The sequence below is a fragment of the Branchiostoma floridae genome, chromosome 1, assembly GCF_000003815.2.
Source record: "Branchiostoma floridae strain S238N-H82 chromosome 1, Bfl_VNyyK, whole genome shotgun sequence".
NCBI lineage: Eukaryota > Metazoa > Chordata > Leptocardii > Amphioxiformes > Branchiostomatidae > Branchiostoma > Branchiostoma floridae.
The window spans coordinates 3,959,713-3,973,983 of record NC_049979.1 but is presented as its reverse complement, the minus strand read 5'-3'; the positions used below and the strand labels follow the sequence as shown (position 1 = coordinate 3,973,983).

The 14,271-nt window shown below is 44.3% G+C and overlaps 2 protein-coding genes across 2 annotated transcripts; one reads left to right on the top strand and one right to left on the bottom strand.

The window, feature by feature from the left end:
* Positions 1–24: 24 nt before the first annotated feature.
* Positions 25–9,764, top strand: LOC118424365 (neutral and basic amino acid transport protein rBAT-like). Its single transcript, XM_035832917.1, has 10 exons — positions 25–542; positions 1,992–2,144; positions 3,161–3,312; positions 3,763–4,017; positions 4,538–4,662; positions 5,500–5,704; positions 6,180–6,302; positions 6,949–7,068; positions 8,035–8,281; positions 8,700–9,764. The coding sequence occupies exons 1-10, from the start codon at positions 152–154 to the stop codon at positions 8,777–8,779; spliced, it is 1,851 nt and encodes a 616-aa protein (XP_035688810.1). The 5' UTR covers positions 25–151; the 3' UTR covers positions 8,780–9,764.
* Positions 9,765–12,106: 2,342 nt separating this feature from the next.
* Positions 12,107–13,190, bottom strand: LOC118424218 (zinc finger protein 678-like). Its single transcript, XM_035832760.1, has one exon. The coding sequence runs from the start codon at positions 13,154–13,156 to the stop codon at positions 12,206–12,208; it is 951 nt and encodes a 316-aa protein (XP_035688653.1). The 5' UTR covers positions 13,157–13,190; the 3' UTR covers positions 12,107–12,205.
* Positions 13,191–14,271: the final 1,081 nt, after the last annotated feature.

Here is a 14,271-nt window from a genome sequence, read left to right as displayed (position 1 = left end):
CTGACATCACCCGCCCTAGGATTTATTCATTTGGAGGCAGACAAAGTTGGGAGAGGTGCGCGCCACTTTTGGGTCAAAAAGGGTGTACTTTTTGGTCAGCAAAGGTGCTTTTTGGTCAAAATAAGGTGTATTTTATCTCGATTTCTTCACCATGAGCGCAAACGACCTGGACAAGGCTGAGCAGGGCGCGGCCGAGAAGCTGAACAAGCCGGAGAACGGGAGTCCCGAGGACGGCAAGGCGGCCGATGGCGGGCTGGAGGCCGACGAGGTGGAGCCCAAGCTGGCGCCGTTCGCCGGGATGGGGAAGGAGGAGCTCCTGAAGGTGTCCTCGGAGCCGTTCTGGGTGTACCTCCGCTGGACGCTGCTGGTGCTGTTCTGGCTGGCCTGGATCGCCATGCTGGTTGGCGCCATCGTGATCATCGTGACGGCCCCGCGGTGCGCGCCGCGCCCCGAGCTGGAGTGGTGGGAGCACGGCGGCTTCCTGCGCGTCTTCACCCGCTCATTCAAGGACTCGGACGGGAACGGTGTCGGAGATCTGAAGGGTATGTGTACTCTAGCATCTAACAGGCTTTGTCTAGGGGGTATGGAGAGGGAAAAAATCGGCAAAAGTTTGGTAAATAGTCGGCCAGAACAGTCAGCCCGCTGTAAGGATGTTTTCCCCCCGGCCCGTGCGAGGGCTAAAATTTTTGCCTGAGGTGACCAAACTTCGTTTTCTCCCCTTTTGCCAGCAAAGGGATCACTTTATAAACTCTTCCTTTTCATTCTCATAACGATTACGTCTTCATTCTTCTACGAAGACGAATAATTTCTGTGTAGGTTTTATTCTAGCTGCTTGAAATTATATTATTTTGCAAGATGATAGGCCCGCCCTGTTGACGTTGGAACCCCCAGTTTTGGCCCCAGTGCGGAATTTCTGCTGCAGGCAGCCTGCAAATAATTACCCTTAAATTTACATCTTAAATTAGCATTTGGGACACGTTTTCTAACGTACGACTGGGGAATATGAAGTAAGCAACAAAAAAGTCAATAGGGCAAGCTTTATGGAAAACGGAGGGGTTTTGTTTTGCGGGTAGGAGCTGAAAGTATATGTCCGGTTTCCTGCAAGTTTGTGGTGTGTTGGCCGCAGATTGCGTCAGCCGGATGGACCGGACAGATGTGTACAGATTCCCACACCCCCGGGCCACTCTCCAAGCAGAGGTTAGGCTCCGGTTGGGTTTTTGCTCCCCTTTTAACCGCTTTTGCCGGGCTTTGTACTTTGTTATGTTTTTTTTTATAGCCTGGGTGACAGAAAAAGAAACCCTGGCTGCCCTGGCACAAAAGAAAGCCCGACAAAAATTCCTAGAAATGTGCCCAAAACAAGTCTGAGCCTAGCCGCAGAGACGACGGTTGGGTGTTGTGTGTTTTCAGTCACCAGTTTAGGTCATATGGCCAGCTGGTGACTAGATCATGTAAAATGGACAGAAAACAATGCTTGGGCATTTGCATTTGCCAACAAGATCTAATGGCTTGGAGTCATGTGAGTTTTGATTGAGCTTGGGTAAGTTTTGAATAAGTGCTTTATTTAGTGGGTGTGGTAAGTTGTCTTCAGCTAAACACTGCTACTCATCTAAATATGCAGCACTCTCCAGTCATATGTTAAGATCATGATGCCCTTGTAAAGATTCTGTAAAACGGCTAGATTACATTTCTGTAGATTACCTTATTAACAGATAGATATACCATAGCACAAGTGCAATGCATTCCTCACTTGTTGGGGAGATGAAAATAACATCAGATTCTGTACCATATGGAGAATGGCATTAACAATATTATCCTGAGCTGCAGGATATGTTTTTTCTTGAAAGTATTTTGATGGAAGTAACAGGAGATACAGCTTGCAGAGATAACTACAAACAACTGCAATGAATTTTTGCCTACTATCTTATGTTGAAAAGAGAATTATTTAAGGAGACTTCTTCGTAAATAACAGTTTTATTTCTTTTGCCCTTAAGGAATTGAGGAGAAGGCGGACTACCTGACTGATCTGAATGTAAAGTCACTTCAGATCAGCGCGGTCTACAGCGCCTCCAACTTCACCGATGTGGACCCTGCGTTCGGGACGATGGCCGACTTCGACAGCCTTGTCTCTACCCTGCACGACAAGGGTGAGAAATCATGATAATGAAGCTTACTTTTAACCAGAGCTGTCTCCAGCTTTGATTTTTCCATCCCACTCATTATTTGGGAGCCCATGTTTAAATTTTGTTGTTAAATCTGTCGTTTTAAGCTTACATTATGATACATTGTCATCATTTTCATGTTGTACTACTTGTAGGGTTCAGTTTTCTTGGATGGGAGCAGGCTTTTAGCTAGGCATGCGTCAACGCGTCATTTAGACGCACTGTCCTAACAAACATAAGAAATCGGACGCAATACTTTTAAGCAAGACGCACTACGGACGCCCAAATTTTTCCTCCCAGCCTCAGTCAGGGCAAACATATTGTAACAGACACAAAAAAATCTTGGCTGAATTCTACAAAATATGCACCTCAAAATGCAGGAAATAGCATTTCAGAGGGTTATGATTTCAAAATTTTCCGGGGGAGGATACCCCCGGACCCCCCTACAATGCTCGCGCCCGCGAGCGCCGCAGATCACTCTGATTACTTTGGACGCCCTAAAATTAATTCCTAGCTAAAAGCCTGGATGGGAGGGGTGAAATTTTTGTCTGTCCGTCCAGTCAAGTTTCCACCCAAAAGCACAATGGAGGGGTGGGCCCTGGATACAGGCCTGCTTTTAACATATCAGACCAGGCCCCAGATCACATGATTAGGTCATTATGTGTAAATAGGTAATTGCTCCATCTCTGCTGATTGTTCCTTTGGGCAGCTAGCCAGTGCAAGATCACAATTATGTAAATCCAACCATGAAATAAAAGGTTGGTGAATGGTGTGTAGAGATATTTAGGGGAGCTTTTCTACCCAAACACAAACAGCATTTGTGCTCAGTCTAATTAGGTGTGAGTTTTGCAGATATTGTATTATGTGGAGATTTTCAATGGGAATATTTTTTGTTAGAACATATAAAAGGAAAGTTTGTTTTCTTCAAGCTGCATTTCCGCAAGCTGCATTTCCGCAGAGATGATATTGAATTCTAATAAATGAATGTTGTTGTTCCCCAGGACTGAAGCTGGTGGTTGATTTTGACCCTAACCACTCCGGCGTGGACCACCCCTGGTTTGTGCAGAGTGCTGCCAGCAAGGCTGCCGACAACACCTACAAGGACTACTATGTCTGGGCTGACGGGGTCGGTGGAAACCCTCCTAACAACTGGGTAAGTCTACAGGGCAGACATTACCATTGACCCACATTATCACCAACATTGTAACAACTACAACAGCAGTCAATCTGGGTTGGCACAAAGCTAAAAACTGTCAAATTTAAAACAAACACAAAGGCAAAATACCTCAAAGAAGTATTGTTAATGACAGTTCAAAAACTTCAATAAGTATTTTTGTTCATAGTGCAGTAAATCGGGTTAAACTTCTTCGAACTTTCCAACACACTCCTTTGCATTTGGGACCGCATTGTAAATATTTTGCATAAAGCTGTCTGTACCTATGTAAATACATTACGTTTTGTGACAACATGTGAAGCAGCCCCACCTGTCCTGTAGTACAATGTGAACTAATCAAAATTGCCCTGAAGAAGGTCACGGAAACGTTGGTGAGAATAAAGTAATGGTTGTGTAAAAAGAGTCTCATTATTCTTTTCCGTGTTACAGCTGAGTGTGAGCGGCGGCTCTGCCTGGAACTACAGCGCGGCCCGTGACCAGTGGTACCTGCACACCTTCCAACCAGAGCAGCCTGACCTGAACTACCGCAACCCCGACGTGCGCGCGGCCGTGAAGGACGCCCTGCGCTTCTGGGCCATGAAGGGGGCCGACGGCTTCCGCCTGACGTCCGCCAAGTACCTGGTGGAGGACTCCGCCCTGACCGACGAACCGGCCAACCCCAACTACTCCGGGGACCCGGGCAAGGTGGGGAAAGGAACTGCTTGTGTGACATGTCTCTAGAGCCAAGCTGTTTGCTCATTAGCCTGTATCCAGTCTGTATTTATAAGCCAGAGTGAAACAGCTTTAAAGCTGTGATTATACCCCCCTCACGTGTAGCGAAAATCGATTGGATGACGAGTCTGCGAGCTCTAAATTACGAGGAGGCATGACCCTGACGGGAAGGGGGAACTCTGCCATTTCTTCATCGGCATCAGGGTCATGCCTCATCGTAATTTAGAGCTCTCAGAGTCGTCGTCCGATTGGTTTTCGCTACATGTGAGGGGGCATTAGGGCCGATCAGTTTGTGGTTGCAGTTTAATTGATTACATCAAAGAAGCCTTGCATCTTGCTCCTCCTGTACTTGTTTGATGAGTAGTGTACCTAACACTGGGGGGGGGGGGATTTATTTACAATGTTTTGTAGTCTGTAGACATTGGTTGGTCTCTACCCACTACACCACATGTATGGTACTGGTAGCTATGAAGTTTTGTGACATTTGTGAATGTTTTGTGTCCCCCAGTACGATAGCCTGTCTCACCCCTACACGACCAACCTGGACGAGACCCACACCCTGCTGCAGGAGTTCCGCACCACGCTCGACGAGTTCGCAAAGGACGGAGACAGCTACAGGTAACCACAGGATTCAGAAAAGATGATGGTACAGTAGTGGCTGCTTAATTGCACACCCCTTTTGCCATTGTATTAAGTGCAATTAACTGATTAGTGCAACAAAGCAAAGTTATCCAGCTGGACCGCAATACCACAGGATTATGTGGTTCTGTGCAGTTAACATGTGTGTGTTTATCCGTTGTGCAATTAACTGGTTACAGTACTGTCAAAATCATTTAGGTCCAGGTCCAAAATACTGGGTATCAAGAATGTACCTGACAGTACCCAAGATTCTCATGTAAGCACCCTAGTAGTTAACTCCCAACTCAAAAAAGTACAAAAGATTTGCTAACGTTTGTTTCATTAACAGCTTTCGTCATGTAGAATGTCCTGTTACCTTGGTCATGTGACTGGATGTATATCATGTTTCAGACTGCAGCTTTCATCACGTAGAATGACCCATTGGCTAGGTCATGTGATGTATCATGTGTTAGGCTGCTGGTGAGTGACCTGGTGGACCCTAACGTTCGTCAGGTGGTGAAGTGCTACTGCTCCAACGGGACATGTTTCATGTGACATATCATGTTTTTTGTGACATACCATGTTTCATGTGACCCTGTGTATCATGTTTCAGGCTGCTTCTGACGGACGTGATGGACGCTAACGTGCGGCAGGTAGTGAAGTACTACAGCTCCAACGGGACCTGGTGTATCATGTTTCATGTGACCCTGTGTATCATGTTTCAGGCTGCTTCTGACTGACGTGATGGACGCTAACGTGAGACAGGTAGTGAAGTACTACAGCTCCAACGGGACCTGGTGTATCATGTTTCATGTGACCCTGTGTATCTTGTTTCAGGCTGCTGCTGACTGACGTGATGGACGCTAACGTGCGGCAAGTGGTGAAGTACTACAGCTCCAACGGGACCCGCGAGGCGGACATCGCCCTGAACTATAACCTCCTGGCCATGCAGGGCGGCGGAGACAAACCCGGGAACAAGACCTTCGGCCGCATCCAGAGCTGGCTGGACAACCTGCCCGATGGCAAGCGTGCCAACTGGGTGGTGAGTCCTGTGTCCTGTCTGCGGACTCTCTGTGTAAAAGTTGACAGCTGGGCACTGATAAAGGGTTAAGTGTAGATTACTAGATAAGCTAGCAGCCCTCCTTCCTGCCTTCTGGTTGATGATAAATGATAACTTGTATCCGTAGGGTCCCCCCCCCCCCCCCCCCCACACACACACACACACCAATAATATCAGTATTATTTCCAGAGATAAAAAAAAATAAATTTTGCTGTTAAACAGCTCAGTTCATTACCTGTTCTTCGGATGTATACTAGTCAAGTGCACACCCAGTTGTACGTAGCCAAATTTTTATGGACACTGGTTAATCAGGAGAACACAGAGGCATAATTCAGGTCGGTTTGTTACAAATGCAAGTGAGAGCAGCCCGTTTGGGCGGCAGCCTGTACGCCCGCGCTGCTAACCTGACCTATTGTTGTTCTGGCTCGGTGGTAACCTGACCTGTTGTTTGTTACAGATCGGGAGTGAGAGCAGCCCCCGTGTGGGTGGAGGCCTGTACGCCCGGGCCGCTAACCTGCTACTCCTACTCCTACCTGGCACACCCATGGCGTACTACGGCGACGAAATCGGGATGGCAGATGTGAGTTTTCCTCTACCAACCTCTGGGATATATTCCAATAGTAAATAATGTAGAGGGAAAAATGTTCTGTTAGCTGTGAGAGATTCAGCAGTCAAAGTTGACATTTAGGCATACTCAGGTTTACAGTCAGCATCTTGTTATGCAGGTTGCCTCCTTAGTCTGTAAATGTATAGTTTCTGTGCTTGTCTTTGTTGACATGCAGAGATCCTAATAAGAAAATAATAAATAAAAATCTCTCCCTTTTCTTTGCAATATGATACTTGGGGTGACAATCAGTCCTTGAAATTTGACCCCTTAATTTGTTAAAGTGTGTAGCACAGGAAATGTTTCATATCCTCAAGCAAATGGTTATGATTCAGTTACTTGAGTAACTGCTTTTTGGCATATCTTACTACCTGGATGTCAAATCTTCGTCAAAATTTCATTTGTCTATTTATTTCTATTTTCTTTTTCGTGTATATATAATAAGGCCTAACGTGAGATAGGGTATGTATAGTGTTATGTGTTTTGATAATCTGGAGTAAAAAGTTGACCTGTATGTCCTCCCTGTGCAGGTGAATGTAGTGAGCACGAGCCCCATTTTTAATGTATGTGTTTTGATATTCCTGGAGTAAAAAGTTGACCTGCGTGTCCCCCCTCCGTACAGGTAAATGGAGTCAGCACCAGCCCCATGCAGTGGAACAACACCGACAACGCCGGCTTCACCAACCCCGGGGTCACGCCATGGACCCCACTCCCGCAGAACTACTCGACCGTCAATGTTGGGGTACGTTTGCGACTTTTACCTTTCAATTTAATAGTCTGGTTGTCTGGTTTCTTAAAGCACGTAGCAGCCAGCTGCCCAAAGAAAAAAAAGTCCAGCAAAAAAAATGCTGCTAAATCACATCCATTCCATTCTTTCCCAGGTTTTGTTTGTCTTACGCTCACCTCCAATAAGACTGTAAGAGACAATTGTCTCCATTTCAATGAAGTTTTCATTGCCATTCTTTTTTAAACAGGGGAACAAGGGAACATGTGCCCCCATACCTTGGAGATCAGAATCTCTAACAAGGATAAAATTCTGATTGACCAGGGGTGGTATTGGATCAGTTTTTGTTCTTTTTGGAAAACAGATAAAAATCAATGCATGTGCAGATAAAATTAAGTCAGTGTGGCTTTACGTTGTATTATGTGTAGGGCTGTGTACCTAAATACCCATACCTGTACCATACCTAAAAAAATTGTTTAGGTACAGGTCCGGACCTAAACATCTGTGTACCTGTAACTGTACCTAAACAAACTAAATCACTCTTAAACACTACTTTTTAAGACTGCTGGACAAGTAAATCCCAAATCAACAATGACAATGGTCATAATCTTGTAGTTGATACTTAAGAAAACCTGCAAAGAAATTGTTTTGAGATTCAAATATGTAATTGCCCATACAAAGATGACAATTTATCACTAGAAAAGACAGTTAGCTACATGTTTAACTTACATATACTTGGTTAAACTTTTTTAGGTACAGGTGCAGGTCCGGACCTGTACCTAAACCAGTGTACCTGTACCCGTACCTGTACCTGAAAATGTGTTTAGGTACACAGCCCTAATTATGTGTGTAAATTACCATTACCTACATTTCCATATCTATCCATATCTGTTGACTCTCTAATATCAGCAATGCTGCCATAAGAGTCAGTGTGTAATGTATTTCTCACATTTGCAAATAAATTAATTCCCCCTTCCCTTTCAGACCCAGAAGCAGGACGGCTCCTCCTTCCTCAGCATGTTCCAGAAGGCTGCCGGCCTGCGAGACGAGCCCGCCTTCCAGTGGGGAGCCTTCAGCAACGCCCTCACCACCGACGACGTGCTGTCCTTCAAGCGCGAGCACGCCGGCGCAACCAGCTACCTGGTGGCCATCAACCTGGGCGGGGCGGCCTCGAGCCAGGACTACACGGCCGCCGGTTTCCCCGAGGAGGGAACGATGGCGCTCAGCTCAGGTAATGTTAGAATACGTCGATGATGTAATCTGTAATTGAATTCTTTTGATGTTATTACTCGTTTAGCGTTACATGTAAGTTTAAATCACGTGTGTGTGTGTGTGTGTACATATATCACTTATATATATATATATATATATATATATATATATATATATATATACGTCTGTAAGTTATATATATATTAAGTCAGTAAGTCAAGTGATGTATGTACACACACACACACACACACATGTATATATACACTTTCGATCTTAATATATACATTCGATCTTAATCGTGTATTAATACCAAAGTGTATGTATTGACTTTCATCTGTGCTTTAACGTTTTCTATATTATAAGTTGTTGATTTTTTTACTGTAATCTTTCTACCAATTCAGTGTCAGTAAATACAAATAAAAACATCTCCATTTTAGGCATGGACCGGAACGACGAGAAGCTGAAGCTGAACGCCGTGACGCTCCAACCGGGCGAGGCCATCGTCGTGAGCTACTGACGGACCACCTGAAACGTTCTGCCACTTGTGGACTCTGTAGAGTCTGTACCTTAGAGTACTCAAGCCTGTTCACAAACGCTGCATGGTAGCTCATCGCAGCAGTCTAATATGTAGGATTACTGGTGTAACTTGTGATGTTGGAAGATGAGAAAGATATGAGATGGTGATGTTCCACTGTGAAGACTTTACATTCAAACAAAAGTGTACTGTACCATTGCCTGCTCACACGTACAGCATGGTAGCTCTGATATTATTCTCCTATATTTTCCATTGCCTGCCTCTCTTTCTTCCTCCCTGGAAGTTCCTTGCATGACATTCTTGGCAAGACCCGATGACTGACACGGGGTTGTTCCAATTTAGTCCTTTTTTTTTTTTAGATATGACAGACATCATATTTATTTGTTACAGCAATTAAGTATTTTAAAAAACGTGTCCATGTCCGCAATTTGTGCGATGTTCCTTGTGGCCAAGGGCTTGCAGCCTGCCTTTGCCTCCCTGATTATGTTCTTGCATGAGAGTTATGGCAAGTCCTGATGACCATGAAATGTGACCGTACCGCTTCAAGTTTTCTGTTCTTTACTGTGGTTATGAGGTCTTTTTTCCCCCACTGATGTAAGTAGGAAGTTAAAAAACAACCAGACGCAATGCAGAAAGTGAACAGGACTGTACCCACCTCGCTATTCTATAGCTGAGTGCATATATATATAAAACATAATATCTCTGATGGTATAGCTCTTAAAACTGTTCAAGCAAAATGGACATCTTGTGGTTTGGTATCAGTGCGCTAGGAAACATCTGGTGTAAAAGTTATAAATGCTATTACACGAAATGTGGTTGGAGTACCGAAACTGTGAATTTATGTGCTAGGGGTCTTCCAGAATTTGTGCTGTATTTGAAAAACAACCTCTCAACAGGCTGTCAGCATGTGCAAGTCTTCCTTTATCCATGTGGCAGAAACGATGAAATAAAGTGGTCACAACTAACACATACTTGAGTCTTTAATGCCGTTTGAATTCATAATTTAACAGGGTTGTGTTTAGGAAATGCTTTAGTTTGATGGGAATGAAGCTGTGAAGATAAATGTCTATGTTTCTGAGAGAGGAGCGTCACAAACGGGAAAAATGTGCTTTTTATCTTCAAGGTTCAATAGACTAGTTCAGAGGCAAAACTCTGCCTTCACTGTATGAAACTGAAGATCTGTAACCTTGCCTTTTCATCTGCATGTTTGCAATCAAAGTCAAACAAATATGTAACAGCCCAGTAATGTTGTCTTTACAATTTTTTACTGTCATTTGACCAACAAAAAGGACAAACTTATCTTGACTTTTCCATCAACCAACAATGAAAAACTGAACGCTACCACTTCTCATTGTGAAGTCATGGTGATGACAACAAACATATCTCTACCACTATGTACTATTGTTTAGTCACCAATGACGTCATACGTGTCTGCCAATGTTACAAACCCAAAACAACAATCATCATCGATCGTTAACGACCAATAAAAACAATTTATCTATTCCCCAGCGTTTAACCAATAACAACAACAACCTTATTGTAATGGCTCTTCTATCTGTGACTCATAATAGCAACAAAGTTATCTAAAAAGTATGTTTCCTATAGTTGAACCAACAGTGAACAAACTTACCCCTACTACTTATTCCCTTCTTGACAAGAAAAACTACAACTAGAAAGGTCGACATTTGCTTGAGAGCAAATACAGCATATTTCAGCCATCTCCCTCCTCATGTAACAATAGACTGTTCCAAAATCACTCAAGTGCAAAAATGGAAGACTTCTGCCTAAAATGACTTCTAACTACTAATCACACTTATGAGCAAAAATGAATCTTACAAAAACGCCTTCAAGAATGGACTGAAAAAAATACACGACTCCAAAAACACTTCCGCTAAGAAATGGAATTTGGAATCATCAGCAGCCCAAAACCATACTTGAAAAAAATCCCCCCTCTGTGCAAGAATCGACACTTCCTGCCTTATATCCCTATGTAAAGTGGAGCGATCCAAAAATATATCAGCTAAAATAGTCAGCAAAGTCCACAAAATGAATTTTAAAAAAATACCCCCTTCGTCGAAGAATGGAATCTCCCAGCTCACCCTGTTTGAAATTGCACACTAGACAAGTCCAGAAATACTCACAGTACATGGCCTTTTGTATAAGAAGCAACCCAGTCCAAAACTGAATTTTAAAAAAGTCCCCCGTGCATGAATGGGCTCTTCCAGATAACACAAGGCTTGCTGATTGGCTGCCGAATCCTCCTCATGTACAGTTTTCAGGTGGGGGTAAACTTCCATTTAACAAATGGAATTCGGAATCATCACCCATGTCCAAAACTGATTTTTTTAAATCCCCCCTATGTGCAAAAATGGACTGTCCCAGTAGTAGTCTTATGTCAAGTGGATCAGTGCGAAAACACTTCCACTAAAAAAAACATTGGCATTATCACCAAAGTCTAAAAGTAAATTTTAAAATACACCCCCTGTCCAATAATGGACTCTTCCAGCAAAATAAGCTCGCTCATTGGCTGGCCATTAATTGGATTTACCTTGTCCACCAACCACCTGGATGTCTATGGACTAGGTCGATAGGTAGATAATTGGATCTACCTGGCACACCTGTGGCCCTGACACACCAGAATGACCTACAGGTCGTTGACCTCGGCACTCCAACCTTACCTATCCTAAACTCTCCCACAAAAACCTCCTTAAGGAGCCATTTTGAAGTGATTTATACCACATATTATACATGGATCCTTTGAATAAGTATCTAGGGCACCTCTGTGCCAAATTTCAGGTCATTTGGATGTAATACCATGGTACAGGGGGCCAAAATATACAGTTTTGGTCCAAAAGTTGCAATAAAACCTCAATAAAATAATTTAAGGAGCAGATATGAAAAAAATGAAAAAAACACATTTTGGTATTTGCCCACTCTACCCTTGTGCCAAATTTCAAGTCATTTGGTCCAGAAACGGCGGAGATGAATCGCTTTGAAAATTTGACAGGAGAAAGAAAGAAAGAAAGAAACATTACGAATACAATATATTTCACCATACCTATGGTATGGCTGAAATATAACAATGTCGAATGTCAACATGATTGACGTTATCTAGACAGTGGAATAGCCTTATGTTTTAACTCACAATAGAAACAGCAATAGAAAATTCGTGTCGGGTACAGTGCACAGATTTGCTCCCTTTGGTGAGAGTGGGTGTCATTGGTCAACTCTGAACTGCATAGTCTGGTCTACGGTCAAACTGTGTCCTGCGGCAAAAGCCTTGGTCGGCAGTTACGATTTTGTCACCGATGGATGTGCTTGGAGATCAGAACTAACTGCCACCCTCTTCACACCTGTCGGGTTTCTCCCCACTATGGGTCAGCACCTGCTCTGCTGCACGTGTTATAATTACACCTGTTGGCTTTCTCTGTTGTGAGTACGAATGTGAGTCTTCAGGTGACTCGGCTGACTGAACTGCCTGCCGCACTCCTCACACGTGTAGGGTTTCTCCCCTGTGTGACTCCGCACGTGTCTTTTCAGATGCTGGAACTGTCTAAAGTGCTTGCCGCACGCCTCACACCTGTAGGGTTTCTCCCCGGTGTGTGTTCGTATGTGCGTCTTCAGATGACTGAACTGCCTCCCGCACGCTTTGCACATGTAGGGTTTTTCACCTGTGTGAGTGCGCATGTGAGTCTTTAGATTACGTAGCACATTGAACTGAATTCCGCACTTCTCACACATGTAGGGTTTCTCCCCAGTGTGAGTCCGCATGTGAGTCTTAAGATTAAACAGCCTACGGAACTGCTTGCTACATTCTTCACATTTGTAGGGTTTCTCATCAGTGTGTGTCCGGTTATGACTCTTCAGATCACCTGGCTGACTGAACTGCCTGTTGCACTCCTCACACCTGTATGGTTTCTCACCCGTGTGAGTCCGGATGTGAGTCTTCAGATGACTCGGCTGACTGAATAGCTTGCCGCACTGCTTACACTTGTAGGGTTTCTCCCCGGTGTGAGTCCGCACGTGAGTCTTCAGATGACCCAGCTGACTGAACAGCCTGCCGCACTCCTCACACCTGTAGGGTTTCTCCCCTGTGTGAGTCCGCACGTGTCTTTTCAGATGCTGGATCTGTCTAAAATCCTTGCCGCACGCCTCACATCTGAAGGGTTTCTCCCCAGTGTGAGTCCGGATGTGAGTCTTTAGACTATACAGCTTACCGAACTGCTTGCCGCACGCCTCACACCTGTAGGGTTTTTCCCCCGTGGTGTGAGTCCGAACGTGTCTCTTCAGGTCACCCAGCCTACCGAACTGCCTGTCGCACGCCTCACACCTGTAGGGTTTCTCAACTTGATGCTGCATCGTCGGACCAGTTGACTAAACGGCCTGCTGCACTCCTCACACCGGTGGGGTTACACTCCTGTGAAGATCAACAATTAAAATTGAATAGGGCCTCGATAATGTTCGATATAACGTTCCATCGAATACATCGAATGCTCTTCGCGCCCGCCGAGGGCAGTGCGGTCGAAAATTTGAATAAGGGACTAGGACTTAGGAATTGCTGTTGTTACACGTTCGAGGACACCAATTTTCTAAACTTCTGGAGCATTTCACATCGAAACGTGTTTTTTTTTCCTGGTGAGTATGATCTATATATATATATATAGAATACAACACGGCGTATTCCGCATCACCCTCGGTCGTAGCCTTCCGCGGGTCGGATTTTCGGGCGATCCGACCCGCGGTCGGGCTGGTACCTCGGGTGATATGGAATGCACCGTGTCGCATGTATTCTGTATGTATGTATGTGGGTGCGGTTCGCTCCTCTGGTAGGGAAAGGAAAACTTGCTGAAGGCAAATGGTTCCGCCACTTGCTGGAAGGAACTTATGTTCAAGATATCACGGAAGCTCACCTGTGTTGGTTGTAATCATTCATAGTGCAATGCCAAACTTTCTTCAAACACTGGACACTGAACAGGACTACTCTGTGATAGGTATAAAGGATGCCATATACATCAGGGCACTTCAGCCATCATCAGGCAGTTATAAACTTCCTGGTACGTTTGACCAATTGTTGACGTCACGGATACGTACGATCATGTGTAAATTGAAGTGCCTGTAACTCAGTAACTCTCGCGAGTTTATGCTCTGAAGTGATTGGTCATTATTGATCCCGAAACAGGCGACAGTGGTCTTTAAAACTTGATCGGTATAGAACTTTGTTTTGTTAGGAAGTTTAGCATTATACTTTGATGTGCAAGCTAATTATATGTGGAGACGTTGACCTGTATTATAACTAGCAATTTAACAAAAAACGTAACTCATCACCACCTATACTGGCTATGTATAGACACAGACAAAGATACAGTAGAACCACGTCGGCATGGAAAAAAACGTGCGTGCTGAAACAGAGCGACAGATTGAAACTGTTTTAATAAGTAGCGATGATAGAAATCAGAAGAATCTAACGTTGGCAA

Excerpts from the sequence above, each read along its gene's own strand:
- LOC118424218 (XM_035832760.1), bottom strand. The coding sequence starts at position 13,156 with ATGCAGCATCAAGTTGAGAAACCCTACAGGTGTGAGGCGTGCGACAGG.
- LOC118424365 (XM_035832917.1), top strand. The coding sequence starts at position 152 with ATGAGCGCAAACGACCTGGACAAGGCTGAGCAGGGCGCGGCCGAGAAG. Across the intron at positions 2,145-3,160 it reads CTCTACCCTGCACGACAAGG|GACTGAAGCTGGTGGTTGAT; the intron begins GTGAGAAATCAT and ends GTTGTTCCCCAG. Across the intron at positions 4,663-5,499 it reads AAGGACGGAGACAGCTACAG|GCTGCTGCTGACTGACGTGA; the intron begins GTAACCACAGGA and ends ATCTTGTTTCAG.